The 16,036-nt window shown below is 42.1% G+C and overlaps 1 protein-coding gene across 1 annotated transcript in view; it reads left to right on the top strand.

Moving 5' to 3' along the window:
* LOC135083647 (lateral signaling target protein 2 homolog) overlaps positions 1–16,036 on the top strand; it is a 50,387-nt gene that overhangs the window by 30,008 nt on the left and 4,343 nt on the right. The window contains exons 3-11 of the mRNA XM_063978352.1: positions 9,124–9,261; positions 9,624–9,814; positions 10,393–10,540; positions 11,119–11,224; positions 11,600–11,755; positions 12,252–12,351; positions 13,340–14,920; positions 15,297–15,401; positions 15,787–16,007. Of these exons, the coding sequence (XP_063834422.1) occupies positions 9,124–9,261; positions 9,624–9,814; positions 10,393–10,540; positions 11,119–11,224; positions 11,600–11,755; positions 12,252–12,351; positions 13,340–14,920; positions 15,297–15,401; positions 15,787–16,007 (2,746 nt within the window). The remainder of the gene's footprint in view (positions 1–9,123; positions 9,262–9,623; positions 9,815–10,392; positions 10,541–11,118; positions 11,225–11,599; positions 11,756–12,251; positions 12,352–13,339; positions 14,921–15,296; positions 15,402–15,786; positions 16,008–16,036) is intronic.

Here is a 16,036-nt window from a genome sequence, read left to right as displayed (position 1 = left end):
GACATGGTTTCCGGACAAGTTATGGTAATGTGTGGGTGATTACTTGTGATTGGATGAGTAGACGACAGCACCTCAAGCTAAATACGGGTGGTCTTATACAGCTGTAATAAAGGCTAGTTTCCAACGGAATTGTATAGTATGACGTGCTCTCGACTACCTTGCAGCCTTGCCCGGTTCTAAGCACTGTTTTGTTACCATTATTGTAAAGGTTTTTAGTTGTAGTTTAATGCCCGTATTCACAAACGATGCTTGCTTAAGTGAAGCTGCAAATCGAACGCTTGGCGTTGAATAGAGCTCTATGATTGGTTCGTTTGTCACCCTATGCGTCCACGCGCACTGTGAGACCTCATAGTAATGTTTGTGAATACGGGCGTAAGTGATGCAGCAAATCGAATGCACACCGTTGAATAGAACTCTGTGATTGGTTCGTGTGTCACCCTGTGCGTGCACGCGCAATGTGAGACCTCATAGTAATGTTTGTGAATACGGGCGTATGACATACAACTGTATGATGTCACAGTGTTCGTCTTTATGTGGCAATGTACAGTCAAATAGTTCTTTACCTGGAGGTTTTTAGCCACAGGAGTTACCAAAAAGTTGACATCACTACCTAAGACGTGTTGCGAACTTTTTTGGCTCCCTTGGGTGTCACGAACTATTTGACGCTGACTGTATAGAGTACATCTTGGACCTGGATTCTAGGTTAGCAGACCATTTGTGTGTAAGCCCACCGCACCACTTTCTTTAGGTACTCTGGTCTGGCTAGAATTCTAGATCCGGACGTGATTGTGAGTGATCCTTTGCTTATAGAAAGTCCATTATTCTATCTAATAGCAGGTAGTATTATGTTCAGTTACCTTATATTTTGATACCTAGGTATTGACTCGTGGAAGTGTTGGGAATTTTTTGAAAAGTTTAATTTTTCACGCAAATATCTTTTGGTTTCGACTGTCTTCCAAAGATCTTGCAAATCAAATGTTTTTAGCAGCACTTCAAGCTAAACATTGCAACAAAATTTATATTATGATGACCCAACAACCAACATAAACAAACGTTATCACCAATATCTACCCAATACCACGACGCCCACGCATAGTTGTTATCAACTCGGCCGGTAAGGTCAGAAATAATTGAATGATAGGAAACTGTATGACCGCAATCATGTCATTTGTTGATATGATGCCATGGCAATAAGTGACGTTGTATGACGATGCGATAGGAGCAGAGGTCCGTATTACAAAACAATCAAAGTCCGTTTTACAAACTCAAGACACAGATAGATATTTATTATTATGTTCAATAATTTTCCTATCATTTCACCCTCAGGACGTCCACTTAGGGTTGCCAGGCCCAAAAACACAGAAACCGGACTCGTGCTTAATTTGGATCACACCTCATGACTACTATCTTCGAATCGATAGCCCAACATCCTGATACTTACGCCTATTTGTGTGCTCCATATTTTTTTGTGCCTCGACTTTCGACTGTCGCGTCAGCCACATAAAAAGCCGGACAGGCCGGACAAGAGAATATTTGGCCGGACAAGTCTGTAAAAAGCCAAACAAGTCCGGCTTTATGGCAACCCTACGTCCTACGTCAGGCCTCCTCTAAGGCCTCAGCCTCGAACTTAGCGGGTAGCGGGGCGGCGGCGGCGGCGGCGCGGGAGCGGCAGGATCTTATGCGTAAAATCAAATAGACCGGTTCTCGAAAACAGCGGCGCGGCAGCGGCGCCGGAGCGGGCAACGAGCGGGCAGCGGCGAGGGAGCGGGCAACGAGCGGGCAGCGCACTCCTTCTTTTGCCCACAATAAATCGAGCGTTAGGAATAAATTTGAATCGAAATAAAATTGTCGCCGTTGTTCAGACATTTCGTTTGCGAATAAAAACAAATATCTCGACAACACAACCCCGAACACAACACTTCGCCGCTAAAGCGCCGCGCGAGCTGCCCGCTGGTTTCGAGAACGGGTCTGCGTTGCCCGCCCCGCTCCCGCGCCGCCGCCGCCGCCGCCCCGCTGCCCGCTAAGTTCGAGGCTGAGGCCTAAATGTTTTCCACATCGCCCGGTTGGTAGCAGCCTTCATCCAACCGTCTTCCTGCTACCTTTATGAGGTATAACCAAAAATAGAAAACCTTGTAACTACCTATTTCTTTGAAAAATCTAGATCCCGTATTTTCTAAATTACAAACCGTTTTACATTTTTATCAATCACTTGAAGTCATTATGAATCACAAAAGAAATGAAGAACAATACGGTGTTTGTGAATAACAAGGAAATGACTGGAATGTTAGTTGTATTGTAGAGCAACGTAACATGACAAAAGAAAGGTAATAAGGTATTTTTAAACGAAATCAACTTAATCATCAAAGTGAGGTTTTTTTATGTAGAAATTCTCAAATGACACTAATCCCTTAAGGATTTGCCACACTGAACTGGACACGTTGTTTAAGTTAAAGTAAGAGAATGCAACCTAGCCTTAGAAATTATTTTCTTGTGTTCCCACATTATGTATTGTGCATGCTTGAAAACAAGCAGATCAGCTGATTGCTTGTCGGCAAATGCTTTAAAGTAATTGCACTGTTTTAATAACATAATACGTTACCGCATGTTTTCATACTGCTGGAATTTTGTTAAGTAATTTTTAATTGACAGCTAAATTAGCGTTAGGGTGCATCCTCACTACAACCTAAAAACGAACATTTCACAACCACATTAAGTAAGTAAGTAGGTAAGTAAGTAATAAAGTCTTTATTGTGTATGAACACAGGTTACATTTGTAATGTGATTGTGGTAGCGAAATATTAGTTTGCAAATTCCGACTGACAGACTGACAAGTCACAATATAAATAATGTATTTAACCCTCGTATTTTAATACCAAACTCATTTTAATTAAAAATAAATATATTTAATAAAAAAAGCAAAATCTATTAGTTGTCTATAAGCCGTCAGTCTCCCAAAGTTCATAAAACCGTAAACTAATTCTTGAACTAATAATGCTTCAAAACAACACTCCAACTATGCTATGTAAAACAGTGTTACCCCATATAACTTGCAGGTTTTGTCAAAGAAAGCTGAATCGAAACGATGACATTCATCATTACAAGTGCTCGCTATCAGTGAGGACGCACCCTATGAATCTAACATGCGATTCCAACCATTTACACTGTCGAATAAGGTTTTTGGGCTAAACGGTTTGTCCTACACACACCCACATACACGGTTATAAATATACTGATCATTGATTGAACATGACTCAACTCAAAATGTGATTCTGTCACAAAAATATACTGATAACGATCGGCACGGATTTGGAGCACCAAATACAACACGGTTATATTACTATTCTGCTATATTGTATCCTAAAACTCATTACAACCTCTTTTATTAGAAAATAGGCTTTTAAAAAGCGCCTTTAAATGCCCCAGTATTAGGTACTTTAACGACCACTACTTCGGGACAATAAATCTGTTGTTGTCCGCTTTAGTGGGTTTACACCATGAGTCGATTGACGTGACTTTTTATGACCTGTCAAAACGCGATTTTCCCATAGATTTTGTGTGGATAATATAGGAACCATAACTATCATATTATTTGCAAACTCAATTGCCGAAGTGCATGAAAATATAATTTTAGAATTCACTGATTTGATTGAATTTGAAGGGCATCATCATCACTATCCACTTTAGGAGGAGAATCCTCTGTAATTTACCAGAGGCAAATGGAGGATTTTGGCCTTAACTCTTATGATTGCCAGATGGGTTGAGTTGAAGGGCTACCATACAATGGAGTGTTTTAGAGAAGTTACTGTTGTACTTTGTAATTTTTTCCTGAAGAATGTTGATGAACCTAATTGCCTGTGCACCTTGCTGCTGCAATAAGCATCATTATTTCAGTTGTGAAAATAAAATTAATAATAAATCAACGTAATTGTTTATTTTGTTACGAATGAACGAGTATGTATGTTGGTAGGTAGTGGGAAATCTGCCAGACGGTTACATCGATTGAAAAACTTCTCGATAGTAGAAATCATTGATAGAAAGCTACACTTTTTATTATGTTCGCTTGATAAGGCCCGATTGCTAACGTGTCCCATTTTTTTTACAACTACGAGCTGGAAAAGTTGATGAGAGTGAGTTTTTAACATAATGGGATCCCTTGCACACGTTTCCGCCATCACATCGTTGTCTGTCACTGTTGCTCCTGCAGGAATTTCGCTTTACAAGACAGCGATGGGAATATACGAACCTTGGATAAAGTAGTAACCTCGCTGATGCCTGTGGTGAACCATGTCGGACGTAAAAAAGTCATAAAATCATTGTTTTTTGCAAGTATGATTTTCAAGTGTGTGCCTTTACACGTTCCAGTATTATTTAACCCTATCACTGCTTCGGGACAATAACTAGGACAGTGTGCTGAGAAGAAGCAGCGCAAGAAACTCAGTCACTCCATAGTGACTGAGTAGACCATACTCCATACTGACGGAATAGATTGCCACCTTAGAAGTGTCATGCCACCATTGGCATGACACTTCTAAGGTGGCAATCTATTCCGTCAAAGTCCAGTGGTCAAATAACTGCCTCGTTATGCATAAAAAAAAATCAGCGTCAAATACTTCGTGACACCTAAAGTGGCCATGAATACGGGAACTATTATCTTATGCGATTTAGTATGTTTCTATCTAATGATAGACTGATTGGATGTCTGTCAGACGTAAAAACATTAATGCGTCTGGCACGGCCGTAGTAACAAATGGGGCTTCTTTAGTAATACGTATTGGTACAGTCGGATTTAAATTATGTTGCTAAAGACTTTCTTGCACATGTTATTGTCTCAAAGTAGTGAAGAATACCTAGTAGGTACAGTAGGGTTATTGTTTAAAAAGATATCATGGATCGGACGTGTGAAAGAGCCTTTTAAAAGTCTACTAACTAAGAAAAAAATACGCCGTCGGTGTTGTCCTGCATCCAAAAGTTCATGATAAGTTCTCGTTAGAATTAGAACCATATGGCTGAAAATCCTGATCAATAAAGTATACTGTGGTATTAACATTAAGGCTACTTTCTATTTTCTGAATCGGACAAAACAAAAATAATTTTCAACCCTCAAGATTCTTTCGGCTTTTTTAGCTATTTGTGGTACATTTTGATCAACTATCACTTGAAAAGTTCGCCCTGTACGTACAATGTACATGACCCATTATTACCTTTAATTCAAGAACTTCAAACGTGAACTGAATACCACACGTTTCCATATTAATCTGAAATAATCCGGATTAAACTGATCCAAACTGGATTTTGGTATTACTAATGTCATTCATTAGTTAGATCAAAAGTGCGTCATGCTCGCTTTCGGGGCGTATTGAATTAGTATTGTAATGCGATTACTCGTAGAATACATATGGAGGAGACCTCTACTAGTTTATTGGAAAATTATAAGGTAACCCTGAGCTATTTGGGTCGCTGAATCGATATGTCTGCTGAAGGATGCGATACGAAATAAATGAAAATAATACCTACCTAGTTAATTCCTGATTGTCTTATTTGAGGGTGTGGGAACCATTACTTTGTTGTTAATGAATCCTGATTTTTTTTTAATAGGTTTGTTAAAGGTACCCATATCATAATAACGTTCCCCTGGGACAAAGTTGACCTACACTGGTTGGGTTTTATCTATTGGCGGTGGAGCTGTAGAGATTTCCCTGTGACGAATCTTTGTTTACACGTGTAAATTCGTATTCTTTTATTTTCTTGTAACTAAATTATTTTGGCGTGAATTGTGAACCTACACATTGTCATTCATATGACGAATTTCGTTTCAGCCAAATGACGTCCACTGCTGGACAAAGGCCTCCCCCAAGGTTTTCCACAATGAACGGTCCTGCGCTGCCCGCATCCAGGCTCTTCCCGCGACCTTTACCAGATCGTCGGTCCACCTAGTAGGAGGCCTGCCCACGCTACGTCTTCCAGCCCGTGGTCGCCACTCGAGAACTTTCCTGCCCCAACGGCCATCGTCTCTACGAGCTATGAGCCCCGCCCACTGCCACTTGATTTTAGCAATTCTGCGAGCTATGTCGGTTACTTTAGTTCTCCTGCGGATCTCCTCATTTCTGATTCGATCACGCAGGGAGACTCCGAGCATAGCCCGCTCCATCGCCCTTTGGGTGACCTTGAGCCTTCTTATGAGGCCCATAGTAAGCGACCACGTCTCAGATCCGTATACCATCACTGGCAACACGCATTGGTCAAATACTTTCGACTTGAGACACTGCGGTATTTCGGACGTGAGTATATGGCGAAGCTTCCCGAACGCTGCCCATCCGAGTTGGATTCGACGATTGACCTCTTTCTCGAAGTTGGACCTACCTAACTGGACTGTTTGTCCCAGGTATACATAATTGTCAACAACTTCGAGTGTAGAGTCTCCAACCTTCAGAGGAGTGGGTGCAACACGGACATTAGACATGATTTTTGTCTTGTCCATGTTCATTCTGAGGCCCACTTGTTGAGAGGCTCTACTGAGGCCATCGAGCATTGTGCCTAGATCCTCCAAGGTCTCAGCCATGACTACGATATCGTCCGCGAATCGAAGGTGGGTGATGTACTCGCCGTTGATATTTATGCCAAATCCGTTCCAGTCCAGAAGCTTGAAGACATCTTCCAGGGCGGTGGTAAACAGTTTGACGAATGACGAATTTACTCTCATATAAAGTTACAAATTGTGACGAATCGACTTTTAGACTCCCACAATGACCCCTTTTACTAAGCCTAGCTACTTTAATATGTAAAACAATATAAACAACTTTGTTTGAGGCCAGTGTTTGTTTCATGTGCCATTTTGAGCTGTCACGCGCAGAAAAGGGCGTTAGAAGCGTTTCTCACACACCCACTAGAATATCAAAACATTTGTTTGATAAACATTCTATCTATCGACCTAATGCGAATATCTTACGCCCGTATTCACAAACATTACTATGAGGTTTCACAGTGCGCGTGGACGTCGCACAGGGTGACATACGAACCAATCACAGAGCTCTATTCAACGCTGTGTGTTCGATTTGCTGGTTCACTAAGCAAGCATCGTTTGTGAATACGGGCGTTACTAGCTGAACATTAATGAAGTTAAGACTATGTTTACGTATTGAGTTCTAGTTGTTAGTGTTCCGAATTGCAGGTATTTAACGAATAAACTAACTACTGTAATGTAATGATAATCGTCTAATATTTTGGAGATTTAAGTAATAAGGTGCATTTCGTGACTCGTGCCGCTTGGTTACATCTAAAACACGGTTCTTTGGGTGTTATGCTGGCGTTACGACTGGTTACGCTGCAAATTCGGATTGGTTCCGATCTAAGTGGTCCACCTGATTACGCTTAATGAGTGTCAGATGTTTTTTTGTAACCACAGGAGGTATCTTTGTCACTGGAGCTCATTGAACTGAATTGAACTCGCTGAGGTCTATCAGTACTGGTGTTCAACAACTGAAAGCCGTTTCTGAATGGATTGTTGCAAGAGTCTATTTGTTTTTTTACAGTATGCCATAACCTTTACACACTGTAGTCGAAAGAGCTATCAAACTCTAGATCTTCTAATAAAACTCAGTAGTTTTCCATCATTTATGAGTGGAGATCGTTGCATGACTATGAGCATAATAACGATTTTCCGCCCCACTGTTATATTGCTTGTTGGATATCTAATTACTCTAATGTGTAACCATTGCAGCGATTTGACACAGGTCCCTAAAGGCTCATCTAAAAGATTTGCCACATTGAATGCGGAAAGTGAACGCAACTCGACTTCCAGTGTGACAAATGCTTCAAGTTTAAGTGTCCTAACACAAAAATCTGCCTGCAGGCATAAGCGAATACTTACACAAAGAACTTCTTGAACTAAGATTCAGATTCCATCAACAGATTAAAGTTATCTAACAGCTGAACATCTGTGCTCGTACAACAAACTTGGCCGTCCAATGTCAGGGGTTATCGAGTCGAACTCATGTTATGTATTAGTGCACGAGCGATGCAACTGTGCAACACTATGCTATGCCTATGCCTTAATCCATACTAATATTATGAACGCGAACGCAACTCTTGTCTGTGTGTCACCTTTTCAAGTCTAAACCACTGGACCGCTTTGGATGAAAGGGGTAGATATGGTTGAAGACCCAGGGAAAAACAGGATAGTTTTTACCCCGGCTTTTGGAAGGGTTCACTCGCGTTATGTAGTTCTTCTGAGCTGTGACAGACCTAAAGGGGGGCAAAACCATGAGCAAAAAGCTAGTTACAGGTACATAAACAAGATAGTGAGTAATAGTTGTTATGGTAGTATAGTTTTACTTGCGTTGTAGTCTACCAGGCTAGCTAAGGCAGTGTAGCAGTCAAAACAAAATTAACTGCGCTGAGTGTACTGCACTATCTACATAATATTTGTTAAAGATAACAAGTTTGACTATGCAATTTATTGGTTCAGTTATTATCAGTTATCAGTGCTCGGAAGCAATATATTGAACGCAACTTGGTAATCTATTTAATAATAAATTGCATACAAAATGCTTTATTATGAAATCACGAGCTCGACAGTCGGTCCTATCGGCTAATATAAGCGATTGTGATCACGGATATTATATTATGAAACGCGTCACTTCGATTACACATTGATTACTAGACTAGGTAACGTTCGTGGCTTTTACCGCGTTATAGTGAAATTAACACTATTTTCATATTTCTACCTTCCACGCACCGCATTGCTTTATTATTATCATACCTACATCAGAATAGCAACTCTTGAATGAATTCAGAAAAAGATATGTAGCGACTAAAATTTGCCCTAAAACTGTTTACAACCCGATCGAGCTTCCTTTCCACTTACCCGCACATCTCCCCACTGCGCCGTACCAGAGCGTCGATATGACGTCACGACAGCCAGGTGTGCAATTAAGTCAATCGGGTTGTAGGTAGGGTCCTTCTTTAATGACCACTGAAAAGGGTTTTTGTTGGCGGTCAAGCTGTAGATCCTGGCTACACAGGAATTGCAGTGGTGGGAACTAGAGCTGGAATAGTCCATACCCTGAATCGAGCGATGATTAACAGGCGCGATGGATTAATTTGAAATGTTATTCCTTGTTCCAGGACCGAGTGCTGAACATCACAAGCCAGATCATGGACCAGTTGTTGGGCGACGAGCGGGTAGCGCGGGGCTTCCGAGTCAAGTTTCCCGAGGACGTGCTGCAGGACAACCTGGCTGGCCAGCTGTGGTTTGGGGCCGAGGTAATTAATGCTAGAATCTTTGTTTCATCATCATTTCAGCTACAGGACGTCCACTGCTGAACATACGCCTCCCCCAATGATTTCCACATCGCCCGGTTGGTAGCGGCCTGCATCCAGCGCCTTCCTGCTGCCTTTATGAGTTCGTCGGTCCTTTGCTTATCATGCGTAATCCTGTATCTGTTTTATGTACCATTTTAGATGACTGTGGAATACATCAATCAGCTCGTAGAACTGATGGCTGTTGATGTCGAAAAGTTCTCAAGTCGTCGCTCACTAGGTGGACCGACGTTTTGGTATTGGTCGCAAAATGACCTGAATGTGGACAGTGTAGGAACTTCTTTTCATTCCAATTCTAATTCCAGTGCTTAGCAGCGGGCTCTTCCATAATGAATCGCGAAGAGGAATCGGCTGCTATGCGCCCGCTGGCCAAGGCGCTCACTCGCAGCCTGGAGACAGTTCGCTCGCTGCTCCGCGAGCAGTGCCTGAGGCCGCGCGGACTCGCGCTGTCGCAGCACGACGACATGCTGCACGAGAGCTTGAGGATATTCGACAGGTGAGCTCACATAACTGTTCTCTATCCTTGTTCCTATCACTGCAGATTTCATAGGTAGGACTAGTCTCTTTCCTCCTTGCCATCACTGCAACCCTTCCTAGGAACATAGTAGACATCTGTACGAAAGCTGTTGGATGATCCGTTCCCATCGCTGCAACCTTTCTCAAGAACATTAGAGAGTAGACATGCTGCACGAAAGCTTGAGAATATTCGACAGGGGGGCACGAGCCCAGACGAATCCTAGTTCCCATCACTGCAACCCTTAGGCACATTGGCTAGTAGACATCTGCACGACAGCTTGAGGATATTCGAGAGGTGGGCTCGTAGAAAATCAATTTTATGGTGATAGGATTTATTGTTTTCCCAAGAATAACACAATTCTTCAAGAACGCATAGGCTGCTGGCAAATGCTCTTCTTCGCAACCTGAAGACCACGAGAAAAGTTGCATTGTTTTTTTGGTAATTGCAACTTCGTAATTACAAAAAAAAATTACTGCTATTCCTTTAGTTTTAGTCCTATAGGACAGAAAATGACCTGCTGATTGATGATGCTAAGGATCGGTCTCCCATTCTTCCAGACTATTCGCCGAGTTCGAGCTGTGCTACGTGAGCGCCATGGTGAACGTGAAGACGCCGCACGAGTTCGAAGCGCAGCAGCTCATCTGTGTTCTGTTCTCTGAGAGTCTTAGGAGGGCATTGAAGCAGAACCTCTTGACTCAGGAACAGGTATGAGATTGAATGAATTATCTATTAGGGAATTTTCTAATAAGACTTTTCAGCCGGACGCTATAGGTATAGTGCTTTGCACTGACTCACAGTGCCTAAGGCACGGGAGGGGTGACATTGACATTATGACGTGACAGTGACAGCATACTAATCTGGAGGAGATCTGAAGTCTCGCTGACGTTTGACAATCACAAAAATACCCTCCCGTGCCCTTGCCTTAGGTACTGACTCAGTTAACTAATAGAACCTAAACCTAATTCACCGCATAAATTATGGTAAATTTTATGACAAATGACAATAGCCTAATAAAAATGTCTAGATCAAAAGAGCCCTTAGATATTTTGTTATATTCTAGCGTTGCAGTTGCTAATACATACCTTAGAATATTACTGTCACAAAATAGCAAGTAAGTACGTAGATCGATACTAAGTAATAAAGTGAGATACTAGGTTATAAGTTAGCTCAGAGTTACCGTTTTACCTACGAAGTACCGTTTCTTTTTATCGTATCCCTTTCTCTCGATTCGCTAGTGTTGTCAATTTCTATCATGTCTTAATGCAACTTTCAAATAATTCCAGGTGGATTCGTACGATCCTGCGCTCATGTTCGCCGTGCCTCGCCTGGCGATAGTCAGTGGCCTGCTCATCTACTCCAGTGGCCCTCTTAGCATAGACAAACTGCCAGGTACGACTTTTCACACTCTGGATTTATTCCTAGTCTTCTATTTGGTTTATTTGTTGTGTTTCCAGTATAGTATAAATGGAAATGTAATTATTTACCGTAGTGAAAAATGGCGAAGTGTAAGGGTACCTACTATTTCTTGAACTGGTTCGTCAATTTTTCATTTCTCGAAGTGGTTCGTCGTTTTTTTGAACCCTCATATTTTAGAAGCCCTATCAATTGCTGCGGCTTCACTTAAGCAAGCAACATTTGTGAATACTAAACTAAGAACTTAAGCACCGTTTGAACTGCAAACTTTTGCATACACGAACATTGTATATCACCGTCTCTTTCACTCGCGCAGAATATCTGTATCTAACACTTCCCTTTGTCTTTCAGAGGAGATGTCAGACATGTTCCGTCCCTTTCGCACGCTGCTGCACAAGATCCGATCTCTCTTGTGGACGCTCGACCGGCGAGAGTTGATGGCGTTGGAACGACTGTTGTGCACCAACGAAGACATCTCTAACCTGTCTGCATTTGAGTTGACTGGAGGTAAGTTACTGTCTGTTATTTGACTGTGGTCTAAATATGAATCATTGTGGACTTTCGATTGCTCGAAACCGATTTTATTAAAATAGCTTTAGATACCAAAAAAGACTTTTCCAACCTCTTAGAATGTCTTGAGACAAGTGAAAACCATTAGCAACCAGTTGGCACTGAACTAATGAGTGAGGTCCTGTGACTTGCCATTGGTTAAGATAGTGGCGCTAACAAGACTGATATTTGGACTTATCAGGATAGCCAGGATGCGCGCTTTGATAAAATCTTATTGATGATTTTAGACGATAAATTTAAGGGGTTATCTCGCAAAATCTATAAAATAGCTCGATAAAAGTTATCACGGCGCACATCCTAGGTCTACAGGCTAGCAACTTTGGGTATCTAGTGTCTAGTTACTTACCAGTGGCATCAAGTGCCCCCATTGCCTAGTAGTAGGAATTCCTATTATTCCAAATATTATTTATTTATTTATTGTTATTATTTACAGGGGACGACGCAGAGGGAGACACGTCATACCCCGACATCGGGGAATTCGTATCGCGGTTCTATGCAGACCACGCGCATTGCCGGGAACTGTATACGCAAAGGTAAGTTTATTAATTCATCTGGGGGCACGGCAGTGCCCCCACCAAGTCGAGCAAAAAAGCGGCACGGCCGTACCATCCTTTTCTCGAAGCAATTCAGGCCATTTTTGACCCCCTGTATCATCGTTGTGGATAAAACTAGAAGACTGAATTTTCAGTATCCATGCAGGCATTGTAAAGACATGGTATGTTTCAAATTTCATTCAATTTGAACCAGTAGTTTAAGAATTATAACGGGTCAAAGTTTCTAAATTTTGTCACTCACTGACTGACTGACTCACCGATCATCAAAATTCTAAGGCACTTCTAGCACACCTAGAAGCTTCAAATTTGGAATATAAGTAGTGTTTGGTGTATGAATCAAGGAAAAACTAAAATATTTGGGGGCACGGTAGTGCAACCGCTAAGTCTAGCAAAATTTTTCAATTTCGGTCCTGTTTTATATTTAACTACTTACTTAAATAACTTTGTAATACCATGTAATACTAAATATAAAGGCGCACGGTAGTGTCCCCGCCAAGTCGAGTAAAATTTTTCAATTTTGGTCCAGTTTTCTAGATACATAACTGCTGTCTACAAAATACAAAAAGAAATGAGATCAATATATTAATGTAATGAGTGATAAATATATTTATGTAAAACGTTAAAGATTTCCTGGCCTGGACTTGGTATTACATGGATCTCACAACTTTTTACCGTAGAACAGCTGAGTTGCGAGACTTGTTTTTTTTGACAAGTATTGTTTTTGATGGGATAATGTTTACGTAAGTGTAAGTTATTTCTAGTATCAATATTTGCGCCCACACAATGGTATTGTTAAAGCTTTGAATTGTAGCATTTATAGCTGATTTTTATCCCATACGAGCGTTTGGTTTACAAGAGTGCAAAATAGTTGTTCATCGATATTTAATTTAAAGTAGTAGTATATTTGCCACAGCCCTAAATTAGCAGCTATTTGCATTAAACTAACGACATTCCCTTTTCTTTCCAGCTCAAGCGAACCAACGATAACCGACGGCGACTATCTGCCCGACAACATTGAAGTCATGACCCCCATCATCGACGGACTCCGGCGCCTCTCGCATGCCGAGCCCGGGCCCCCCGTGCCCCCTCGGCCCCCCCAGGCCCCCCAAGCTCCCCCTACACGCCTAAGAGACGACCTATCCTCCATGAGAAGCCTCTCAACGCTAGACAGCACGGAAGAACTAGAAACGACGAAATCCAGAGACGATTTAGCATCAACCACTGTGACGACGGACAGCGAAGATTACGCGGAACGAACGAGAAAACCCAGCAGCGAAATGTCTTTAAGAATACCAGAGGGTAGCGATCTGGCTTCTCTAAGAAACTTGTCGACGAATGGGCTGCTACAAATGTTCGATCCGCTAGTCATAAATGCGGCTGCATCTACTTCCACCGACAGACAGTTACCCGACCACGATTTGGTGACGTCATTGAATGAACAAGTCACCGAAATAGCGGACAGATTATCTTCAATAATGGCAAATGACGTCGACGTTGACCATAACCAGAAACACTCGTTCTCAACCAACGATGTACCGACATTACTAAATGACACAGAAGCGTACGGGTTCTCCGGACCCAGGAACGAACAGCTGAGTTGTTTGCCCTCTACAAGTCATGGGTATCTCATACCCAATGCGATAAGCCATGAGCCTGTAGTGATGTCTCTCTCCCACAACAATTCAGCTGTGTTCAGCCAAGACGATGAGAGTCACGACGCGAATGCAATACACAACTCAGATCTCCCCCTAATAATTCCAGATAATATAGACACGGATATTGTAAATACTAACATTTCTATCGCTAACGCTAATTTAAGTTCTTTACTACTAACCAACGAAGAGATGAGGCAGAGTTTGATTGACGAAAGTAACGATGACAATACGAGTTTCCACTCGGCTAAAATGACATTAGATAGGGAAGACGACGAAAGGGTTAAATTCATGTTAGGATACGAGAGTGACCACGAATCGCCCGTCGATTCTGGTGTCAGCACAGAAAACACAAGCCTAGATAGATCTCCAGACACAGACCAGAGTAAAGACATAAAGGAGTCATTCATGCAACAGAACAGGGTTTTAGAGAGTCCAGATGAGAAAGACACCAAAAACACACTAGAAAGTTCCTTTTCAGATGTAAATAATACTGTAAATATAAATTACGTTGAGGATGATTCGCAGAAGAACGAAGCCGGGTCGTCGAGTATAGTTATAAATAGGTTAAGCGAAGAAGAGGGGTCGAGTGAGGCGACGAACTCAAAATTACAAGACTGGGGCGCGAACGCTAGCACAGAAGAATTTAGGAGTATAGACGAGGTTATAACGGAGTTAAGAAGACAAAGGGAGTCTGATATGAAGATTAGTTCGCTAGTGGAAGACAATAGTAGCGCGGCGCCGTCGCAGAGTACTTCTAGAACGAAAAAGAGGAAAGGAACCAAGGCTAAACGGAAGAAGAAGATGTGGTCGCCTGGTATGGTGATACTGGATAACCGGTCGTCGCAGAATCAGAATCCTCTTAGGTTGAACTTGGACCATTTTGTGGACGAAAGGTGAGTTCCATCCATATAAAATTGTCTTGTTTACACGTTTGTCGCGCTAGCGTTGTAATATCGATTGCACTTGATCATGGTCACAAATGAAAAGTAGAAAAAAGTGACTACAAATCGACTGATTTAATATTAGCTCGTATTCTAAAACCACGTCATTACATTATGCACTTTATTCATTTATGAGCAGGCTCATGGGTAAATATTGAAATTTAACCAATCGCATATTTGAATCTATGCTTTTTTGTATTCAGTCTGGCTTGTTGTAAATCTCAAAAAAATCAAATAGGCAAGAAAAATTGCGTGCTTAGTCATGTTCAGCAAATATCGTACCTTAGCGTTGTCTGATTGCGTTAAAACAATTCGTACACCATTCCAGCGGCAGCATGTGCGACGTGTCGGAGTGCGCGGACGACGAGCAGATCGCGCTCGCGCTGCAGGCGCAGGAGCTGGCGGCGCGGCAGCAGGCGCGCGGCAAGTTCAAGTAAGATAGTGTTTACATTTACTTTACAGATAGGTACTTTCCATATTTTATTTTAAAGCATGTCGATTGGTGGGACGTCCGTCCCACAAGGTGAACCTACGAAATAAATATAGTAGGAAGGCTGGATGTAGGCCGCAACCAACCTGGTGATTTGGAAATCATTGGGGGAGGCCGATGTTCAGCAGTGGACTAATTATTATGTGTATTACAAACGACGTCACTCACAGGATGTAGAAATACAATAACATTTAGCTATATCACAGCTTTCAAAGCCTCCTTTTTAGCTAAGTTTATTTTAACATCCACTTATTCCTTGCCATCCAAATAGTATCTAAATACAGTGCGGCCTTGGACAACGAATAATCATGATAAACAATCCTTTCAGATCAAGCGAAGATCTCATCCACCGTCTATTCGTGTGCATCGCGGGCGTCGCCGACCAGCTCCAAACCAACTTCGCGGCGGATCTCAGGAACATCCTCAAGTCGGTGTTCCTCATGAACCAGACGCCCGACCCGCCGGAGCCCCCGCCCCCTATAGAGGAGAGCGAGGATAAACCACCGGCGTTGGAGTACCATCCTACGGAGGAACAGGTCATACAGAATGGTAAGTTGACGTGACAATAGGCTAGATTT

The sequence above is a fragment of the Ostrinia nubilalis genome, chromosome 24 (genome assembly GCF_963855985.1).
Source record: "Ostrinia nubilalis chromosome 24, ilOstNubi1.1, whole genome shotgun sequence".
In the NCBI taxonomy this organism is placed as follows: Eukaryota; Metazoa; Arthropoda; class Insecta; order Lepidoptera; family Crambidae; genus Ostrinia; species Ostrinia nubilalis.
The sequence above is the reverse complement of the archived record's forward strand: the minus strand, read 5'-3'. Positions and strand labels throughout refer to the sequence as shown.